Raw genomic sequence first — 16,819 nt, 5'->3', positions numbered from 1 at the left:
CAATAAGGAAAGGGACCTGTGGACACAGTTATACTGGGCACAGGGGACCTCAGGTGGGTTGGGCTAACTCCTCCCAAATGAACAGGCTTAATGGAGGAGGCCAACCCAAAGCATGTAGGGCGGGGAGTGAAAACAAGGAAAGGGGGGCCCGTAAGATAGTGGAGGATTCTCACAGGTTCACTGGGAAGCTTGGTGATCCTTCTAGGTGAATCTGACACATGGGGTCAGTGCTTGCTGTAACACATCCCAGGCTTCTTGGCTGACTGATGCTCAGTGGTTCAAGTGTTTGCATTTCATTTGGCGGCCTGGGCCTCAGGCACTAGGTGAGCACGAAACCAAGAACATCCACATCTTCATCTTCTTTCTCCCCCATCCCATCTCTTCACCTGAAGGACATCACTCAATTGACTGTAAGGCTGTGATATCTAGGCCTGGAAGGGCCTGGAAAAGGAGATCTACTTCTATGCTTGACCCCCTACTCCCAACCACATGAACTACAGGCCTACAGAACCTTATGAATTCAACTGACACCAGGCACACACCATGAGGTCAGCCCACTGGTCTGTTTTCTAGAAAGATCAGATAGCAGCAGCTGGCCCAACTCTTAGCTGACTCTCACTGGCTCTTTTTTAGCTTCACAGATGACTTGTCTGCATGTACTCCCCTTGCCCCTGCCTGTAATACCAGAATAAGGAAGTTAATAAACGGTCACTGCAAAATTAGATCACTATAAAGAGATGGAGGTTTCCCCATACAGAGACTGGACCAAGACTCATGGAAGCTCGAGAAAGCTGAAATCAGTCACTACATGCCTGAGGTTGGGGCTAACGTTGAGGGCTGGTCCAGTGGTTTCATGCTCCTGAAACGATACGGCTTCCTGGGTCCTCAGGACCAGGGATGGCTCAGGTACTTCCTGGCTTTCTTTTGCCCAATTGTACTGAACCCAAATCCACAAGGTTCTTCTGGTGGATCACTGGGTGTGACCACACTATATTCTAGAGCTGTTCCCTGTCAAGAGCGGCAATCACAGTCATTCTCCAAGGTTCTTTCCGCGCTGGCTCATCACAGGACAAATGAGCCTCTCAACCTACTCTGAGCGGCTGTCCTTCAGTAAACAAAGGGCCTGGGTTCACACTGGGAAATCTGTGCCAAGAGGGCCTTGTGGCCCACCCACAGGTTGTGGGAGGGCTCTGTGGCCATGTCCTTACGTGCTCTGTACAGCTTGGGCAGGAGAGAGCTAAACAAAGGGGGGTGGCATGTGGGGGGCAGGCTGGGGCTTGCTCATGCAGTTCTGTGATGGCTCCTTGTGGTACAATCTCCCTCATTCCCAATTATTTTCTCCTAGAGAAAATGAGAACGGGTGGGAAAGGAGGAAGAGGAAAGGGGGAAGACCGTCCAGAGCTTGCCATCAACCAATGAAATGGACTCAGATTTCATTCTACAGGTGAATAGCAAGCCCAAGGCTGGGCTGAAGACCAAGTCTGGGCTTTAGGGTAGTCCCAAACAGAGGCACTTCCCTTTCCTTTGCTTAATAGGAAACCCTAAATCTCAGTGATGAAGGGGCCCAGTGAATCCTGCTGGAATAGGAGCTGAGGTCCAGATAAGGTGACACAAGGCCAGCCTACTACTGGGGCTTTCCTTCAGGAACAGACCTCCTCCCAAAGGAAACCAAGACAGTACCTGCTTCGCCACGCAGTGCCTTTTCCACAGCAACCCCTCTTTCCTCCAGCTGCCTCTGCTTCTCCTCTACCTGCTCCAGCTGCCGTTGGATAATCTACCACAAAACAAAACGCAGGATAAGCATCCAACTCTCTTACCTCCCAGCTTTCAGGAGGAAAATGAAGTGCACGAAGAAAGGAGAAAAACAATTGGGTGAACAAGCTGAGAAGGGCTCTCTTTATGGGTATTATGCTCAGAGTGCTGTGTGAAGCCCATCTGCGTCTGAACCCCTTGCTCACAGGGCCTCGATCCCTGTGTAGACTTCTAGGTCCCTGTGTGAGTCAGCACTGCGGGGTTGGATGTACTTTAAAGTGGTGGCCAGCCCCTCTCCGCAGCAGTTAAAAGAAAGGAACTGGACATAAACTCCCAGAGGGAGGATGTAAGTACCCTAAACCAAGGCTCTTCTGATAGCGAGATTGCTAAAGCACTAGAAGGGGCTCTTGTAAAGCACTGTGGAAATCCTGCCTGCACAAAGTAAATTGTTTTTTAAAACTCTGGAAAGGCCTAGGATCCATAAGGTCTGAAGACATAGGCTGATAACTCGGAGGACAGCTCTGGCCTCTTTCCCTAAAATTCCAGGCCCTTCAGAGGCTGACAGGCTACAGACTGACTTGTTAACAGTTCCGACAATTGAATTTAGCAGACTTTACAATGATTATTCTAGACTAAGGAATTTAGTATAGAAACTGAAAGCTTGGCTCTTCCTTTTTTACCAACAAACACAAAAAATGAGGCCTCTGTAGTTGCATTAAGTTTGTGGCCTAAGAATTTGGGGCTGTCATCTCATGCAACTTACTTCAAACAGGGCCGCCTGTCTACCTCAGCTCTGTCCCTGTCATGGCCGTGAACAAGCTGGGTGGATAGGAAGATGCTGCCATGTGACTTAGCCAGGACGCCCAGTGACATTCAGGTGTTTTGCTGTCCCACCTTCTGTGGTCTCACCTGGGCTCGGTGTAGCCGCTTAAGCTCCTCCTGCTTGGCCTGTCTCCGAGCAGCCTTCTGCACACGCCGGGTCAGTTTGGCATTCAGCTCCTCCTCTGTGTAGGTTCTTGGCTGGAGAGAACAAGAGGTATTTCTTCAGTCAGAGCACACAGGCCTGAGATGTTAGTGGGAGGCTGGCTGGCTAGTGGGGTTACGGAGAGGATTCTTCCCCAAGGTGGGACCTGGTGCCTGACAAACACACTGCCTCTCCACAGAGCACTGCAAGGGTGTTGACAAAACATGTGGATAAGGCGTGTGTGGACTCCCCAGCCTGCAGTTCCGTCAGAGGGTTCACTAGTACTACCGTTACTGTGCCCCCAATGCCACAGGGCTCACTTTAAGATCTACAAGATGAGACACTCTCCCCTCATGACAAGGATGGGAGGCTGAGTGGGGACTGACGGTTAGGAAGTTAAAACAACTGACACCCACATGCCCCTTTCTGTTTGAGATCACCTGCTTCCTGTATAAGGATGCCTGCTCTTTCTAAGACTTTATGGGGGCAGAAAATATTGGTAAATGTTCCCCCCAGCCTCCTGCTTCTAGGAGGCTTACAGGAAGAGGAAAGAGAAAATCAGGGTCTTTCTACTGTCTTGTTTGGTATCAAATGCCACTTTTTTCAGATGAGTGGTACTTGTAAGGTTCTTTTAAAAAGTGACATCTGACATAAGGAAAACAGGGATGTTTCTATTTTAAGTCTGGGTGACCTCAAATTTACTAACAGCGTGAAGGGAAAACCACAGAGGTGAGCCTGGATTGACCCCAGGCTCTACACATAGGTGACAGAGTGGGGGGAAGCAACACTGGGAAGAAGGGAGCCATCGGGGGACAGAAGAGCTGAAGAGTCAACTGACCAAACTCTGGGTGACTTCACTGAGGGAAATGCCGACGTCCGCCTGAGAATGGGGGCAGTAAGGGTGCCAGTGAGTGTCGGGTGCTTTGAATAAACACTGGGCCAAAAAAGCCCAAACCCGTTGCCATCGCATCAATTCCGATTCATAGCGACCCTATAGGACAGAGTAGAACTGCCTCATAGGGTTTCTAAGGAGTGGCTGGTGGATTCCAACTGCTGACCTTTTGGTTAGCAGCCGAGTTCTTAACCACTGCACCACGAGGGCTCCAAACACCAGGCAACCAGAGGCAAATGTTGGGGGCTTTGCCTTTATTTTAATATCCTCTTTATTGTCTCTAAGGACTTTACAGACTTTAATGGAGACTTCCAAATTCAACGCAGGGGTATAGTCTCATAATCTTAGTTGAAGAGCTAGTATGATGGTAGAGTCCACGGAATAGGCAGCCTTTAAAGATCACAGTGGGGTGCTGGGACCCTAAGTGTTTCAGCTTACAGCCAAGGCCCGTGACCACCCATCTCTGCAGTGCCCCATCCCAGAGGCAGCTCCGTCCACCTGAGGTCCTGGAGCAAAACTACCACATGCAGTCCAGCCAGCCGAAGAGCAGGCTGTCTCATCCTCTCGTGACACATCTGAAGGAAGTTCTGCTGCTGGTGTTTGCTGCAGCTCCATGCATGGAGTAACACAGTTAGTGAGGATGAGGCCGGAGGGCCAGGGCCGGCTGCTCTGGGCGGTTAATCACAGACATGCATGCAACAAGGACCAGCCAATGAGAATGAGACACTACCTTTGATGCACATGATCTCCTGAATGTCAAGGCGTGTGGTACATAAATCGACTTTTAAGGGGATGGCAACGGAAAACAAAACAGAACAGCAATAATAAAAATAATTAAAAAATCAAAAATTGAACACACAGAAATGGAGCAAAATCAGTTAGAAGTTTAAAACAAACACACAAGACTAAAACACATGATTACTTTTTACAATGTCACACACGACTGTGTGAGTGATGCACTTGGGTGGGGAGCCCCCGGCAGCACCTTCTTAGGGAACCCCTTTTTTGAATAAGGTTCCCTCTTCTATTCACTGAGTAAATAGCTGCTTCTTCATTCTCCTCCAAATCTTCTCTTTTCTCAATCTCCCTCATGTCTAAGTTAAAACTTTAAATATATGACGACAGATACTATTTCTCCCTTAGTAACCCGTATCAGTTACCAGCTGCCATGGAGTTGATTCTGACTCATGGCAACCCCTTGTGGGTCAGCGTAGAACTGTGCTCCATAAGGTTTTCAACGGCTGCTATTTCAGAAGGAGGTCACCAGGCCTTTCTTCTGGGGCACCTCTGAGCAGACTGAAACTGCCGACCTTCTGGTTGGCAGCCAAGGGCATTAACCTTTTATGCCACCGAGGGCAACCCATATGTATGTGAAAACTTCAACGATTTCTTCTGCCTGGATGCTGTGGGGCAATGAGATGGGGATGGGTGGTGGGGGACTCCTGATGCTAGAGACACAGACACTGAGCAATGCTGAATGTCAAATCCAATGTTCTCTTCCAGAAAGGTTCTCTCCAGCAATAATCCTCAGCAGGGCCAGACGGGTCCACACCCAAGCCCCCGGCACAGAGGACAGGTGGCTGTTCCTTGATTATACACGGGGAAAGGGTACCGAAACAGCAAAAATAACCGATATCCACCAAAAGTGTTCCAGGCAGTAATTTTAACCTCCACTCTCTCCACTAAACCTTGAGCAAAGCTGCTCACATAGGTGAGGTCTGTGATATTTGCTTCTCTGGTCTTCTCACCACCCTTGTTTGGGTGGTGGCAACAAGCCACTGAATGGCTAGAACATAGCGAGGGAGCGAGGGAGGGAGGTGACACGAGGTCTGGATGAGGCTCAGGACAGGGAGACCCAGAGAGTTTCAGAACGGACTGCAAGCCCCTGCTGCCTTGTTACTTCTGTCCTTCGAGGGACCTCAAGAGCAAGCTGGTCTAGAGAAGAATGAGTGTGCCTCCTAGCAGCAACACTGAACTTTCAGCACATACGGTCCTCCCTCAGACTGACTCACCGCTCCTGCCAACCAGAGTGACAGGAAGAACTTCATTATTAGAATGAGCAGTTTAATTCAAAGGCAGATAAGCTCCCCAAGCAGGAGGTGAAAAAATCGACAGGAACTAAGATACCACAACCTGAAGAATACGTTTGACGCTCTTTATCTGTGAGTGATGTAAAAATTAAAAGGGTTGGGAGCAGTGGCCTCCTCCCCCATCATTTACTGATGTCTGGGGCTGGTACCGAACTTGGTAGAAGCAGCAACCAGAGGAGTGAAACCACGGCACGTCCTGAGAGAATGGGGACCCCCATGAGAGCTGCTGCCTCTGCTGGGAACTGAGACCAGGAGGCGTGGAAGAGCGAATGCGCAGCTCCGACGGCTGAGGGGTCGAGCAGCAGCCATGTTAGCTGTATTTAAAATCCAATTGAGGCAAAGAAAAGAGGTCCATGTGAGTTCTCTCTTGTTGGCAGGGGTACTAGTATCCTTTTTAAAAAAAAAATCCTAATTTTCTGTAATAAATATTGCCATTATTTGAAAGTTGTTTTTGTTTTTTAACAAAACACAGGTGCTTGTTTCTCAGGCACAGATGCTTTTCCCATTTGTACAGCCACAGTGGGCTCTGGCAACAGGGGTTTGGAGCACTGTCAGCAAGAGCTTTCCCCTCTTGAGTTAATTTAAATCCCATTCTCACTTTAGGTCCCTCCATGCCCCATAGATTTTATTCTGAAAAATTTCAAAGCTACAGACAAGCTGAAGGAGGAGGACAACGGATGCCCATATATGCCCTTCACCAAATTACCTTGTTGCTCTGTGCCTTTGAGTGGATTCCGACTCATAGCGACCCTATAGGATGGAGTAGAACTGCCCTATAAGGTTTCTAAGGGTGTAATTTTTACAGGAGCAGACTGCCAGGTCTTTTCTCCTGAGGAGCCACCAGTGAGTTCCAACTGCTGACCTTTCAGTTAGCAGCTGAGCACTTAACCACTGCACCACCAGGGCTCCTTACCAAATCACGTAGATATGCCAAATGTTACCATGTACCACATGTTTGATACAGCTGTCTTTATATATAATCTTTTTTTTTCCCTCTCTCTGAATCATTTGGAGACATCACAATCTTGCACTCTAAATACATTAGCATGTACTTCTTAAGAACAGGGACATTTTCCTACACTTACAAGGAATTTAATGTTGACCTGATATTACGTTGCTTATATAGTCCATAATAAGGCTTCTTTGATTTTCCCAAAAATGCCCCTTAGAGCTGCTTCTGTTGGTTTTGTTTTCCTGCTTTAGGAAGGCAGCGGGTGCCCTCCTCTCACTCGGTATGACCGAGCATCATGGTGGGAGGTGGGCCGGTCCTGTCCTAGGCTTGGCTTTGTCTTTGGCATCTCCTACGTCACCTCCAATAGGTGACTTTACTTCTGGGGCATGGCTGGAACATGAGGTCTCCTGGGCCGCTCTAGTTTTAGGGTTCTACAGTGGGGGCCCGTGAGCTGCTGTTCATGTCAACAGTAGAAAAGAGGATTCCCTCTGCTCCTCATGCCCGCTAAGCCCTGGGAGAGGCGAGTCAATGAGTGGTGCTATTCCAAAGTGATGGCCTTGGCATAACCATCTTGCGCAGCTTGCCACTCAGCATTTGGCAAAAGTCTTATTAATTTACAGAGAAGCAGCAGACAGACCTGGCCACAACAGCAACCACACATGGCAAGGTTGACCAATATGACACAGACTGGCTAAATGGCAGCCACTGAGGCAAAGCGAACCTTGGGTCACATTCTCCTTTCTTCGCAGACCCCCTAGGACGCCCTCAGGCAGCCACTAGCCAGTCCCCAGTAGCGGGATGTGTTCAGAGACTCACATATATATCCAGAAGCAATCCTCGGTTTGTACCAATGCTGCTGCCCAGGAAAGCCTGACAGGGAGCACCTGACTAGACGCATGTAAAAGCAGGTCTCCACTGGAGAGTACACAGAATCCCAAACCTTAACTCGGTGTGGCCTGGCTAAGACACATATAATGCCAGGCTCTGCAGATGCCCAGGGTGGGGCCGAAAGAGAGGTTGGACTTTCTAGGTGTCCCTCTAGGAGAGTGGATAAAGAGCTGGCATGGCCAAAGGAGAGACACAAATCAAGAATGAGATGAGGGAAAAAAATAAATAACTAGCTTTTCCCCAGTTTGCCAAGTTATCAAAAGAGGAACTGGATCAGACCAGGAGGGGGAACTGGAAATAGGCTACAGAAGCCATTGCTGAGCAGCATGTGCAGGGGCTCAGGCCCATTAGGGCCCTTCCAGCTGGCCTACTGGCCAATATTTTAAGCCCCGGAAGCCAGTGGAAAGTGCAGACTCACCCTCGAGCGCCGAGAAGCCTTGTAAAGAAGGTACATGGTATTTGGGGAAATTTTTTCATTCAAAAAAGGTAAAAGGAGGCTGGGCTATCACCTTGGACAGGAGAGTATGCACACTACTCCCAGGGTTAGGAATAGTAGAAATCCTTTTAATCAACAAACACACAAAGCAGGCAGGATGACCAGAAGATTGCTCGGAGTGACCCAGCTTCATAGAATGACTTTTCCATCTACTGTCCCAGCCTCCACCACACCCTGGAGCAAGAGTGGCCTTTCTCTTCTGTGGAGGTGGAGGGTGGGGGTGGTAGAAGGTGGGGTGGTGGGGTTGGTAGGGGTGGTGGAGGGTAGAGGTGGTGGTGGAAGGTAGGGTAGTGGGGCTGGTAGAGGTAGTGGGGTGGTGGGGGTGTGGTAGAGGGTAAAGGGTGGGGTGGTAGGGGTGTGGTAAAGGGTGGGGTGGTAGGGGTGTGGTGAAGGGTGAGTAATGGGGGCGGTGGAGGGTGGTGAAGGGTGCTGTGGTGGGGCTGTGGTGGAGGGTAGGGTAGTGGGGGTGGTAGAGGGTGGTGGGGGTGGTAGAGGGTGGGGTGGTGGGGGTGTGGTGGAGGGTGGGGTGGTGGAGGGTAGTGAAGGGTGGTGGGGGTGTGGTGGAGGGTGGGGTAGTGGGGGTTGCAGAGGGTGGGGTAGTGGAGGTTGTGGAGGGTGGGGTGGTGGAGGGCAGTGAAGGGTGGTGGGGGTGTGGTGGAGGGTGGGGTAGTGGAAGGTAGGGTGGTGGAGGGTGGGGTGGTAGGGTGGTAGATGGTAGGGTAGTGGGGGTGGTGGAGGGTGAGGTGGTAGTGAGTAGGGTGTTGGAGGGTGGGATGGTGAAGGATGGATTGGTAGGGGTGTGGTGGAGGGTGGGGTAGTGGGGGTGGTAGAGGGTGGGGTGGTGGAGGGTAATGAAGGGTGGGGTGGTGGGGGTGGTGGAAGGTGGGGTGGTGGGGTGGTGGGATGGTGGCGGTGGTGGAAGGTGAGGTTGTGGGTGGTAGAAGGTAGGGCGGATGGGATTTCCACAGGGAATTCTTAAGCTGAGGAAAAAAAAGAAAATGGACAATACCCAGCTGCTTCCCAAAACCACAGTGAAGCCCTAAGCTTGGACAATCCGTGGCCTTCCTCACAAGCGTGCCACATGGGACCTCTTGCTGTGGAGGCAAATTTAAAAAGCTGCTCATTTAAAAAGCCAAGAGAAGGGTCCTCTTTATGTCTCTTACTTGGACTCCGGATTCAGCTGCCTGCTGAGAGGCTGAAAGGTGGTGCTCATTTTTGGACTGGCTTTCCCTGTCTTTCCTCATCACAGGTCAGAACTAAACAGGGGATGACAGTCAAGGCCCTCGAGCCTCCTGAAGCCCCACTACTGACGGGACCCGCGTACCTCTCGTTTGGACTTCTGGGAGGACTTCTCAAGGATATCGTCACTGGAGAGGTCAGAGTCCTCCGAGAAGCTCAGCTGGTGCCGGAGGTGCAGCTCTGTGAGGACGGGAACAAGAGGCAGAGTGAGAAAAGTGCCGGCCACAGCATGGCCAAGCCATCCCCACTCTTGCAGTCGCTCAGGGACAACGGGCAGAGACTTGACTTTTTTTTAACTTTTCCTTTTTTATTGTGGTAAAAAATATATAAAACATAAAATTTGCCATTTTAACCATCTGTAAGCATACAACTCCATGGCATTACCACTATTTATTGCCCAAATGTTTTCATCACCCTAAACAGAAACTCGGTAACCATTAAGCAGTAACTCCCCACCCCCCTCTCCCCCAGCCCCTGGTAACCTCAAATCTACGTTATGTCTCTATGCATTTGTCTATTCTGGATATTTCACGGAAGTGGGATTATGCAGTGTTTGCCCTTTTCTGTCTGCCTTATTTCACTCAGCATAACGTTTTCAAGGTCCATCCATCTCATAGCATGCATCAGATTCATTTTTAGTTTACATTGTTCCTCTCCCACATTGGGGAGCAATGGGCCATGAAGGTGGACACTTATCCAGGCAGGGGCAGAGCCAACACTAAACAGACGCTGCCCCGACACCTGCCTGGTACTTCCTGGCACCAGTGCTCTCTTTTCGGCAAAACTCAGGCCCACATCTGGGGTAAGGTGTTTTTAGGAAGGGTACAAACCCCAAAGTCCACCTTCAACAGTTTTAAGCTGGTTTTTTTATTAAATGAGAATATGCTCCGTGACAGAGCAGTGGTAGAATTCGTGCCCTCCATGTGGGAGACCTGGGTTTGATTCCCAGCCAGTGCACTTCATGTGCAGCCACCACCCATCTGTCAGTGGAGGCCTGTGTTGCTATGATGCTGAACAGGTTTCAGCAGAGCTTCCAGACCAAGTCAGATTAGGAAGAAAGGCCTGGCAATCTACTTCTGAAAACCAGCCAATGAAAATCCTATGGATGGCAATTGGTAGTAGGTTAGGATAAAGAAATATTCTGTCTCTGAAAAGTGTCGAATGAAGTCATTTTGTTACCTTGAGGAAAGCCAGAGGGAAATTAAACTTTAAAAGTTAAAAACAAAAAACAAAAACCCAACGGGTCACAGCTGTCCAATCTACAACTGATCATGGGGATGGCACAGACTGGACAGTGTTTCATTCTGTTGTGTACGGGGTCACCATGAGTCAGGGGCTGACTCAGCAGCAGCCAAGAACAACAACTCATGCTCTGTGAACCCAGAGCTCATTTCCCTTCTCTCAACACTGTAGCATCACTCCTAAGAATGCTTGGGTAAGCAGCACATGAAAGTGGCTCTTTCAAGAAGCGAACGACTAAAGCAGGCATATCTTACACTCTGTGCCATGAGGGTCTCTTGGCTGGCGGCATACCTGCTCTCACCATAGGAGACATCTTGTGCTTCCCTGAGTCCACGGTGGTACTGCTGGAAGGAGTGCTGCAGCTGGACTTGTCATCGCCCTTCTTCTTCTTGTCCTTCTTGTACCCAGAGAAGACGGACTTCCACAAGGACTTGGGTTTGGCGGTGGCTTCCTCCAGCAGGCTTGGGCTGGGTTTCTCTGGGGGCCGGCCCTCACTTTTGGACTTCTTCTCTTTCTTGTTTTTACGGGGAGAGAAGAGTGACGACCTCTTCTTGCTCTTCCCACTGGAGCCCTCGGATGAGGTCACCGAGCCGTCCGGGCCTCCTGAGTCGGATGGAGGGGACAGGACCTCCTCATTGGTGGCTTCATGCTTCAGGGTGGACTCCTCAGAGCCCTTGAGGACTGGGCGTTTTGGGGATTCAGGGCCGAGGTCTTTGCCCTTGGAGGGCATGGAGGATGCTTTGCGGGAGGGGCCTGCAGGGAGCCTGGAGGCTGCAGCCGCTATCTCCATCTCCTTCATCTTATTCAGCTGCTTGGCCATGGCATCTCTCAACACCTGGCTCTTCACAGACTTCTCCCTGGCTCGCATGCGCTCTTCAGCCAGCTCCTTGGCTTCGGGGGAGACTAACGGCAGCCCCCTCTTCTGCGGCTGAACCCCACCCTCCAGAGTAGGCAACCTACCATTCTCCTTGGCCACGGGTGAGTGGAAGAGCTTCTCGGAGCGGGACCAGCAGGAGGGTGGAGTGAAGAACTTTTCCTGCAGACTCGAGTCTTCTGTCTTGTCATCATAGGTGTCCTCCACATCATCAGCAAAGGGGATCTCGTCCACACTCTCCACAAATGACTTCCGTACCTCCTCTCTCGGGGGCTGGGCATGCTCTCGGGGGGGCCGCATAAATGGGGGAGGTGGAGGAGGGGGGATGACTGAGGCCTTGGGCTCAGCTTCCCTGGGCTCGTAAGTCTGATATGGCTTCCTTCGAAGGGTGGCGGGTTCCTCATCTTGGGGAGGGGGTGGGGGCGGGCTTGAGGGTGGAGTGAGCATGGTGGAGTCTGAAGTGTTGAAGCTCTGGCTGCCCAAGGTCTTCATGTTGGAGGAGCTTCCTTGGAGGCCCAGGCCAGAGCTGCTGGACAGGTCTTTCCGCTCCTCATGGGAGCTTTTCACCTCTCTGTCAGATGGGGACTTAGGAGTCAGCAGTGAGGGCTGGTCACCATCTGGCTTTGGCAGGCCCAGCTGTTTAGGAATAGGTGGTGGTTTCAGAAGATGGAGTCCCTCATCCTGAGGCGATTTCTCAACTGAATAAGATTTTAGGGATACTGGCTTAAGGGCAGGCGAGGTGAAGGTGGGTTCAAACCCCTTGCTCCGATCCACAGGACTGAGTCCGAGGCTGCGCCGGATTTCGGCGCTCTTCATCCAGAACTCTTCCACCAGGTCATTCCGCTTCAGGGCCTCGTCTACAGTAAGAGGGCTGCCCAGTTTGTCCTTGGTGTCGGCTTGGCTCTTCATGGAAAGGGAGGCCAGAGGGGTGGATGTTTTGGCAGGAACAGGTTGGAAGCGTATGGGGGACTCTGTGGGGGATGGAATGGTGGCCTCGGAGGAAGGCTGAGGCTGGGAGCAAATGGGGAGCTGGGTGGAGGGGGTGGTGGAGGTGGCTGATGGGGACACCTGCTGAGAACCAACTGCGGAGGCAGGTGTCCTGGCTTCCGGCAGCGCCACTGGTTGGGAGCAGATGGGAGAGGGCACGACTGTCTGCTCCGTGGGGACTTCAGTTCTGGGCTTCTCTTTGGGGAGCAGAGGCTCAGGGAAAAGGCGCTCCTCTGGGGATTTCACCTTGTGGGCAACAGAGGCAAATGGGCTTCGGGCACCCTATAAAAAGGGAAGATAAAATACAGAAACTGCTTAGAAGGCAAGGGTTTCAATGGGTAGCAAACGCCCCTTGGGGAAGGAACGCTCTCTCTCTCAAAGAGCCTGCATTTGTTGAAATAGATTCCTCTCTCCCTCCTTTTAGCTGTTACTCAAATGGCTCCAGGAGACCATGTCTCACTTTCTTCTCCATTTGTTCAATTTTAGAACCACTATTCTTAATTTGAACAGAGTGAGGTTTCAGGGTTTGGTTCATCTCAAACACACCCTATGTTCTCTGTCCACTGAAATGAACACTGGCCCAAAAGACACTCATGAATTCAGCTCTCCCCTCCTGCCAACAGCCCCAGAACGCCAAGTTCCCTAATGGATGAACAGGGGCTGGCACTCGAAGAAGATTTTAAAGTTACTTATTACAGTCTGTAATACAACCAAATTGTCCTTCCCAGAAAAATAAAAGGTCCGTGCAGATATTCCTGCACTAATCCTTATATCACCCCATATTAGAGTCTCAGCAAAGCCCACTGCCCCCATTTCACAGATGAAATCACTGAATAGTTACATACTTCCTAAAACCCCAAAGACCAAACCATTAGCAGACCCAGGTCTTGAATTCCGGCCTCCTTCCCTGATCTGTTCCCCAGACAGTATTTCCCAAACTATTCCACAAAACATACTATTGTGACCTATTTACACAGCATTCTCCCATATATGGTTCACACACCATTGGTAACCTGGATAAACATATTGAATTTTAATAGTTATGCATTTATTTTAACATAATACTAAGAAAAAATGCACTTGTCATATCAAACTCCACAAAGATTATTGCTTTAATTTAAAAATATACTTATTTTTAAGAAGAAAGACACAATGCTTAGGGGACACTGAGCTTCTGTTAAGGGTAATGGAAAAATACGGGACGAGTTAATGGTGATGGTTGAAGACACAATTAACGTAGTTAATGTCACTGAACTTACACATGAAAACTGCTGAAATGACAAATGTTTTGTTACCCATGTATTACACGCACGCACGCACACACACACACACAGGCACGGCACGCGGACACGACCAGAAGAGTGAAGGCAGTAGTGGGATGGCTGGAGTTTGCGATATGTGTGGAGGAGCGGTGGGGAAATTCTGCTCAGGCTATCTCCCTCCCCATGAGGACTGAGCCATAACACCAAGGCACCACCTGTTTTTAATAGCTCCACTTAGCATGGTGAGGAGGAAACATTTTTAAAAAATTTTGTCCAAATGAGAAGCCCAACAGGCTCCTTCACCTCCAGTCTTTGTGTGGTGTCCACCAGGTGCCCTGAGATGAGAGAGCTGATTTGTCTACTCAGGGTCTCCCACAGTGAACGCTAAGCCCTTACCTCCGCCACAGGACTGTGGACTGGGGAGAACCCAACGGCTTGTTCCTGAGGGGACCGGACGGGGCTGGAGACTTGGGAAGAACCTGAAAAGAATGAATACAGGGATTTACAACAGAAAATCCACCCCATTCAAGCTAAGAGGGCTTCTCTCACAGCCAGCTCTGCAGTAGGCATCACACTGGCCATTTTTAGAGATGGGAGGGAGATCAGAGGGCCAAACTGAGGTAATTCATCCCTGTTCCTGGGTCTACTCCTCATGCTCTTCTTACGGAAAGAAGAGGTCCTCTCAGAAGTGACAGAATTTCTGGAATGTGTTTGCCCACGATTCTTCCTTCTGTTAGTACTCTTGTCAGTACTGTTGTCAGGAGTGTTAACTTTTTTTCATGTTTATGATCTTGCCCGAAGCTTTGCGACACACCTTCTACTCTTTCATATCCCCACGTAAGAAACACGGAAGGGGCCGCAGGACAAAGCCATTTGTGGGTGCCTGTGGCATAGGGAGGAGCCCTGGTGGTGCAGTGGTTACATACTCGGCCGTTAACCAAAAGGTCAGCAGCTCTGCAGGAGAAAGATGTAGCAGTCTGCTTCCGTATATTACAGCTTTGGAAACCCTATGGGGCAGCTCTACTCTGTCTTATAGGGTTGCTATGAGTTGGAAGTGACTCGGTGGCAGTGGGTGGGTGGCACAGGGAAGGTAGAGGAGGGGGTGGGAGGAATGTTGACCATATGGAGAATAGGTGTGCAGCACCAAACCCGCTCTGATGGACCTGCATCCTCAGTGCTACACACATCCTCAGCCAACGCTCAGCAAAAATCTTGGAAGCCGTTTCTCCTGCCAAGAACAATGTACTCACCTCTCTCTTGTCGCTTTGGTTTGGGGGGTGGCTTTTCCTCCTCATTTTCTGATACCCTCAGCTCCAGCTCTGCCTCTACCTCTTCCTGGTGCTGTAAGCGAAGCTCAGTTTCGGCATCCGACGGGATGTCATCAGACCAGTGCTGATCTGGCAGAGGGAAGGGAGTGCACAGAAATGGGTGCATGCTCCAGGGAGTTCATGTTCCTTTGCCTTCCTCAGGGAAGAGCCCAATCACAGACCTCACAGCTGCCTGTGGTCTGGACCAGACTCTGAAATCTCTGCCTTTTACCTGGGGACAGACCCTGCCCACTGGTCCACACAGAGCTTCTGACAGACTCTCCTGATTCCTTCCCCTGGCCTCAAATCATATTATTCTCTGAAACATGGTGGTCCCATGAAAGCTTATGGTGCTCCATGTTCTTTTTAAATACAGCAGCAGTGACCCATGACAGGCCATGACAGAAAAAAAGCATTGGTGTGCCTGTGGAGGGTTGGGCCTGGCTCCAAGGACTCACTTGATCATGTGATTTCCCTCCCTTCACCACTCCCCAAAGCCACAACCCCAATACCAACATCTATGCTCCTTACAATCTGCCCTGCACTTTTCTTCTCATTTTCTGCCCAGCCAAGTTCCTGCTCCTTTTTCCCCAACCAACTATGCTATTAATACTTGAAATACCACCCCTTACATCTAGCTTTCAGAGGGTGACCACTGCATATTGTAATTGCAGAAGACCCTGTATAAAGCTCCAAATATGCTTGGGCCCTCAATCAATTTAACTAATGCAGGCTAAGTTGAATGGTGGCTTCTGGGTGCGTGAAATGGCACACACTCCAAGTTAGTGGCAGAGCAAGGAACCAGCCAGGAGGCCTAACAGCTGCCTTTTGTGACCTCCATGTTGTTGCTTTATTTGTGCAGTTCTTGATCCTCCCTGAGTCTGAAGCACTGTGGCCCTGTCTCCGCAATGGAGAATAGGGCAGTCACTGTGGAAGACAGAGGAGGCTCTGGGATCCCCGTACCATCATCCAGCTCAGCACCAGTGTCCCCTGTGTCCCCATTCTCCGCTGCCTCCCCTTCTATCTCTGCAGGCTCCGAATCCACGTCTTCCTCCAGGTCATTCTCATCAAGTGGGACTGCAAAGCAGAAACGTTCAAGGAAAGAAAGAAAAGGAAAGACAGATAGACTGCCTCTATGGGTGGGAAAGAGGTTTTCTCGGAGCCGTGATGTGAAGGAGAAGGGAGAAGAAAGGCTCTGAAGGGTCTGGGTTTGGACACAAAGGCAGAAGTCAATCACGGCAGGGGGGAGCTTTCTAAAAATAGTGTGGGTGCCGGGAGGGCCTGGGGCCTTCCTGAACACCTGAGACTAGCATTTCTCCACTCTAGAAGGGCTAAGTGGATGGAAAAGAGCAGCTTAAGGCCTGGTCATCTTTCCCCTCTTCCTCCTGAGGCTGCTTGTAAGAGCCTCAGGTCTGAGAAGTACAGAAGGGCAAGGGCACCTCCCCAGGCCCAGCAGCACCGGCCGGCTGACAGGGCAGCATTAACAATGGCTCTCAATTATTGAGGCTAATGTGCCAGGCACTGTACTGACTGCTTCACATGCCATGAGTCACTCAATTCTCATAATAGTCCACTTAGGAGGGACCATTTCTAATTCCATTTTTCAGCGAGAAGGCCGAGGTCCCAAGCCCTTAGGTCATTCGCTTATGGCCATGCTGCTCATCCAGCACTCACAGCCACCTGAGTTTTGTGGACAGGTGACACATTATGAGTGACCAATGGGACTCTTGAGGGCCCTGCCCTTTCAACTGGCAGAGGGTGCAGCTTTGCTTGGGGTAATTTAGAGAAACTCTCTTTGAAAGCACAGGGACAAGGCTGAGGGGATATGTAAAGTTCATTTTGTAGAATCAAGGGCAGCCTTTCAGTCCTGCAAA

At 50.3% G+C, this 16,819-nt stretch overlaps 1 protein-coding gene across 11 annotated transcripts in view; it reads right to left on the bottom strand.

The window, feature by feature from the left end:
* MICAL3 (microtubule associated monooxygenase, calponin and LIM domain containing 3) overlaps positions 1 to 16,819 on the bottom strand; it is a 241,613-nt gene that overhangs the window by 22,877 nt on the left and 201,917 nt on the right. For 9 of the 11 annotated variants that reach the window (XM_049882102.1, XM_049882099.1, XM_049882105.1 and 6 more), the window contains 8 exons: positions 15,909 to 16,022; positions 14,889 to 15,035; positions 14,035 to 14,117; positions 10,807 to 12,658; positions 9,359 to 9,453; positions 4,339 to 4,389; positions 2,662 to 2,772; positions 1,681 to 1,774 (listed from right to left, as the gene is read on the bottom strand). In XM_049882102.1, coding sequence (XP_049738059.1) covers positions 1,681 to 1,774; positions 2,662 to 2,772; positions 4,339 to 4,389; positions 9,359 to 9,453; positions 10,807 to 12,658; positions 14,035 to 14,117; positions 14,889 to 15,035; positions 15,909 to 16,022 — 2,547 coding nt within the window. The remainder of the gene's footprint in view (positions 1 to 1,680; positions 1,775 to 2,661; positions 2,773 to 4,338; positions 4,390 to 9,358; positions 9,454 to 10,806; positions 12,659 to 14,034; positions 14,118 to 14,888; positions 15,036 to 15,908; positions 16,023 to 16,819) is intronic. The other 2 variants (XM_049882106.1, XM_049882109.1) reach the window with 2 other exon arrangements.

Source organism: Elephas maximus, chromosome 4, assembly GCF_024166365.1.
Source record: "Elephas maximus indicus isolate mEleMax1 chromosome 4, mEleMax1 primary haplotype, whole genome shotgun sequence".
In the NCBI taxonomy this organism is placed as follows: Eukaryota; Metazoa; Chordata; class Mammalia; order Proboscidea; family Elephantidae; genus Elephas; species Elephas maximus.
Note: the sequence above shows the minus strand (reverse complement) of the source record. Positions and strands in the feature narration are given on the sequence as shown.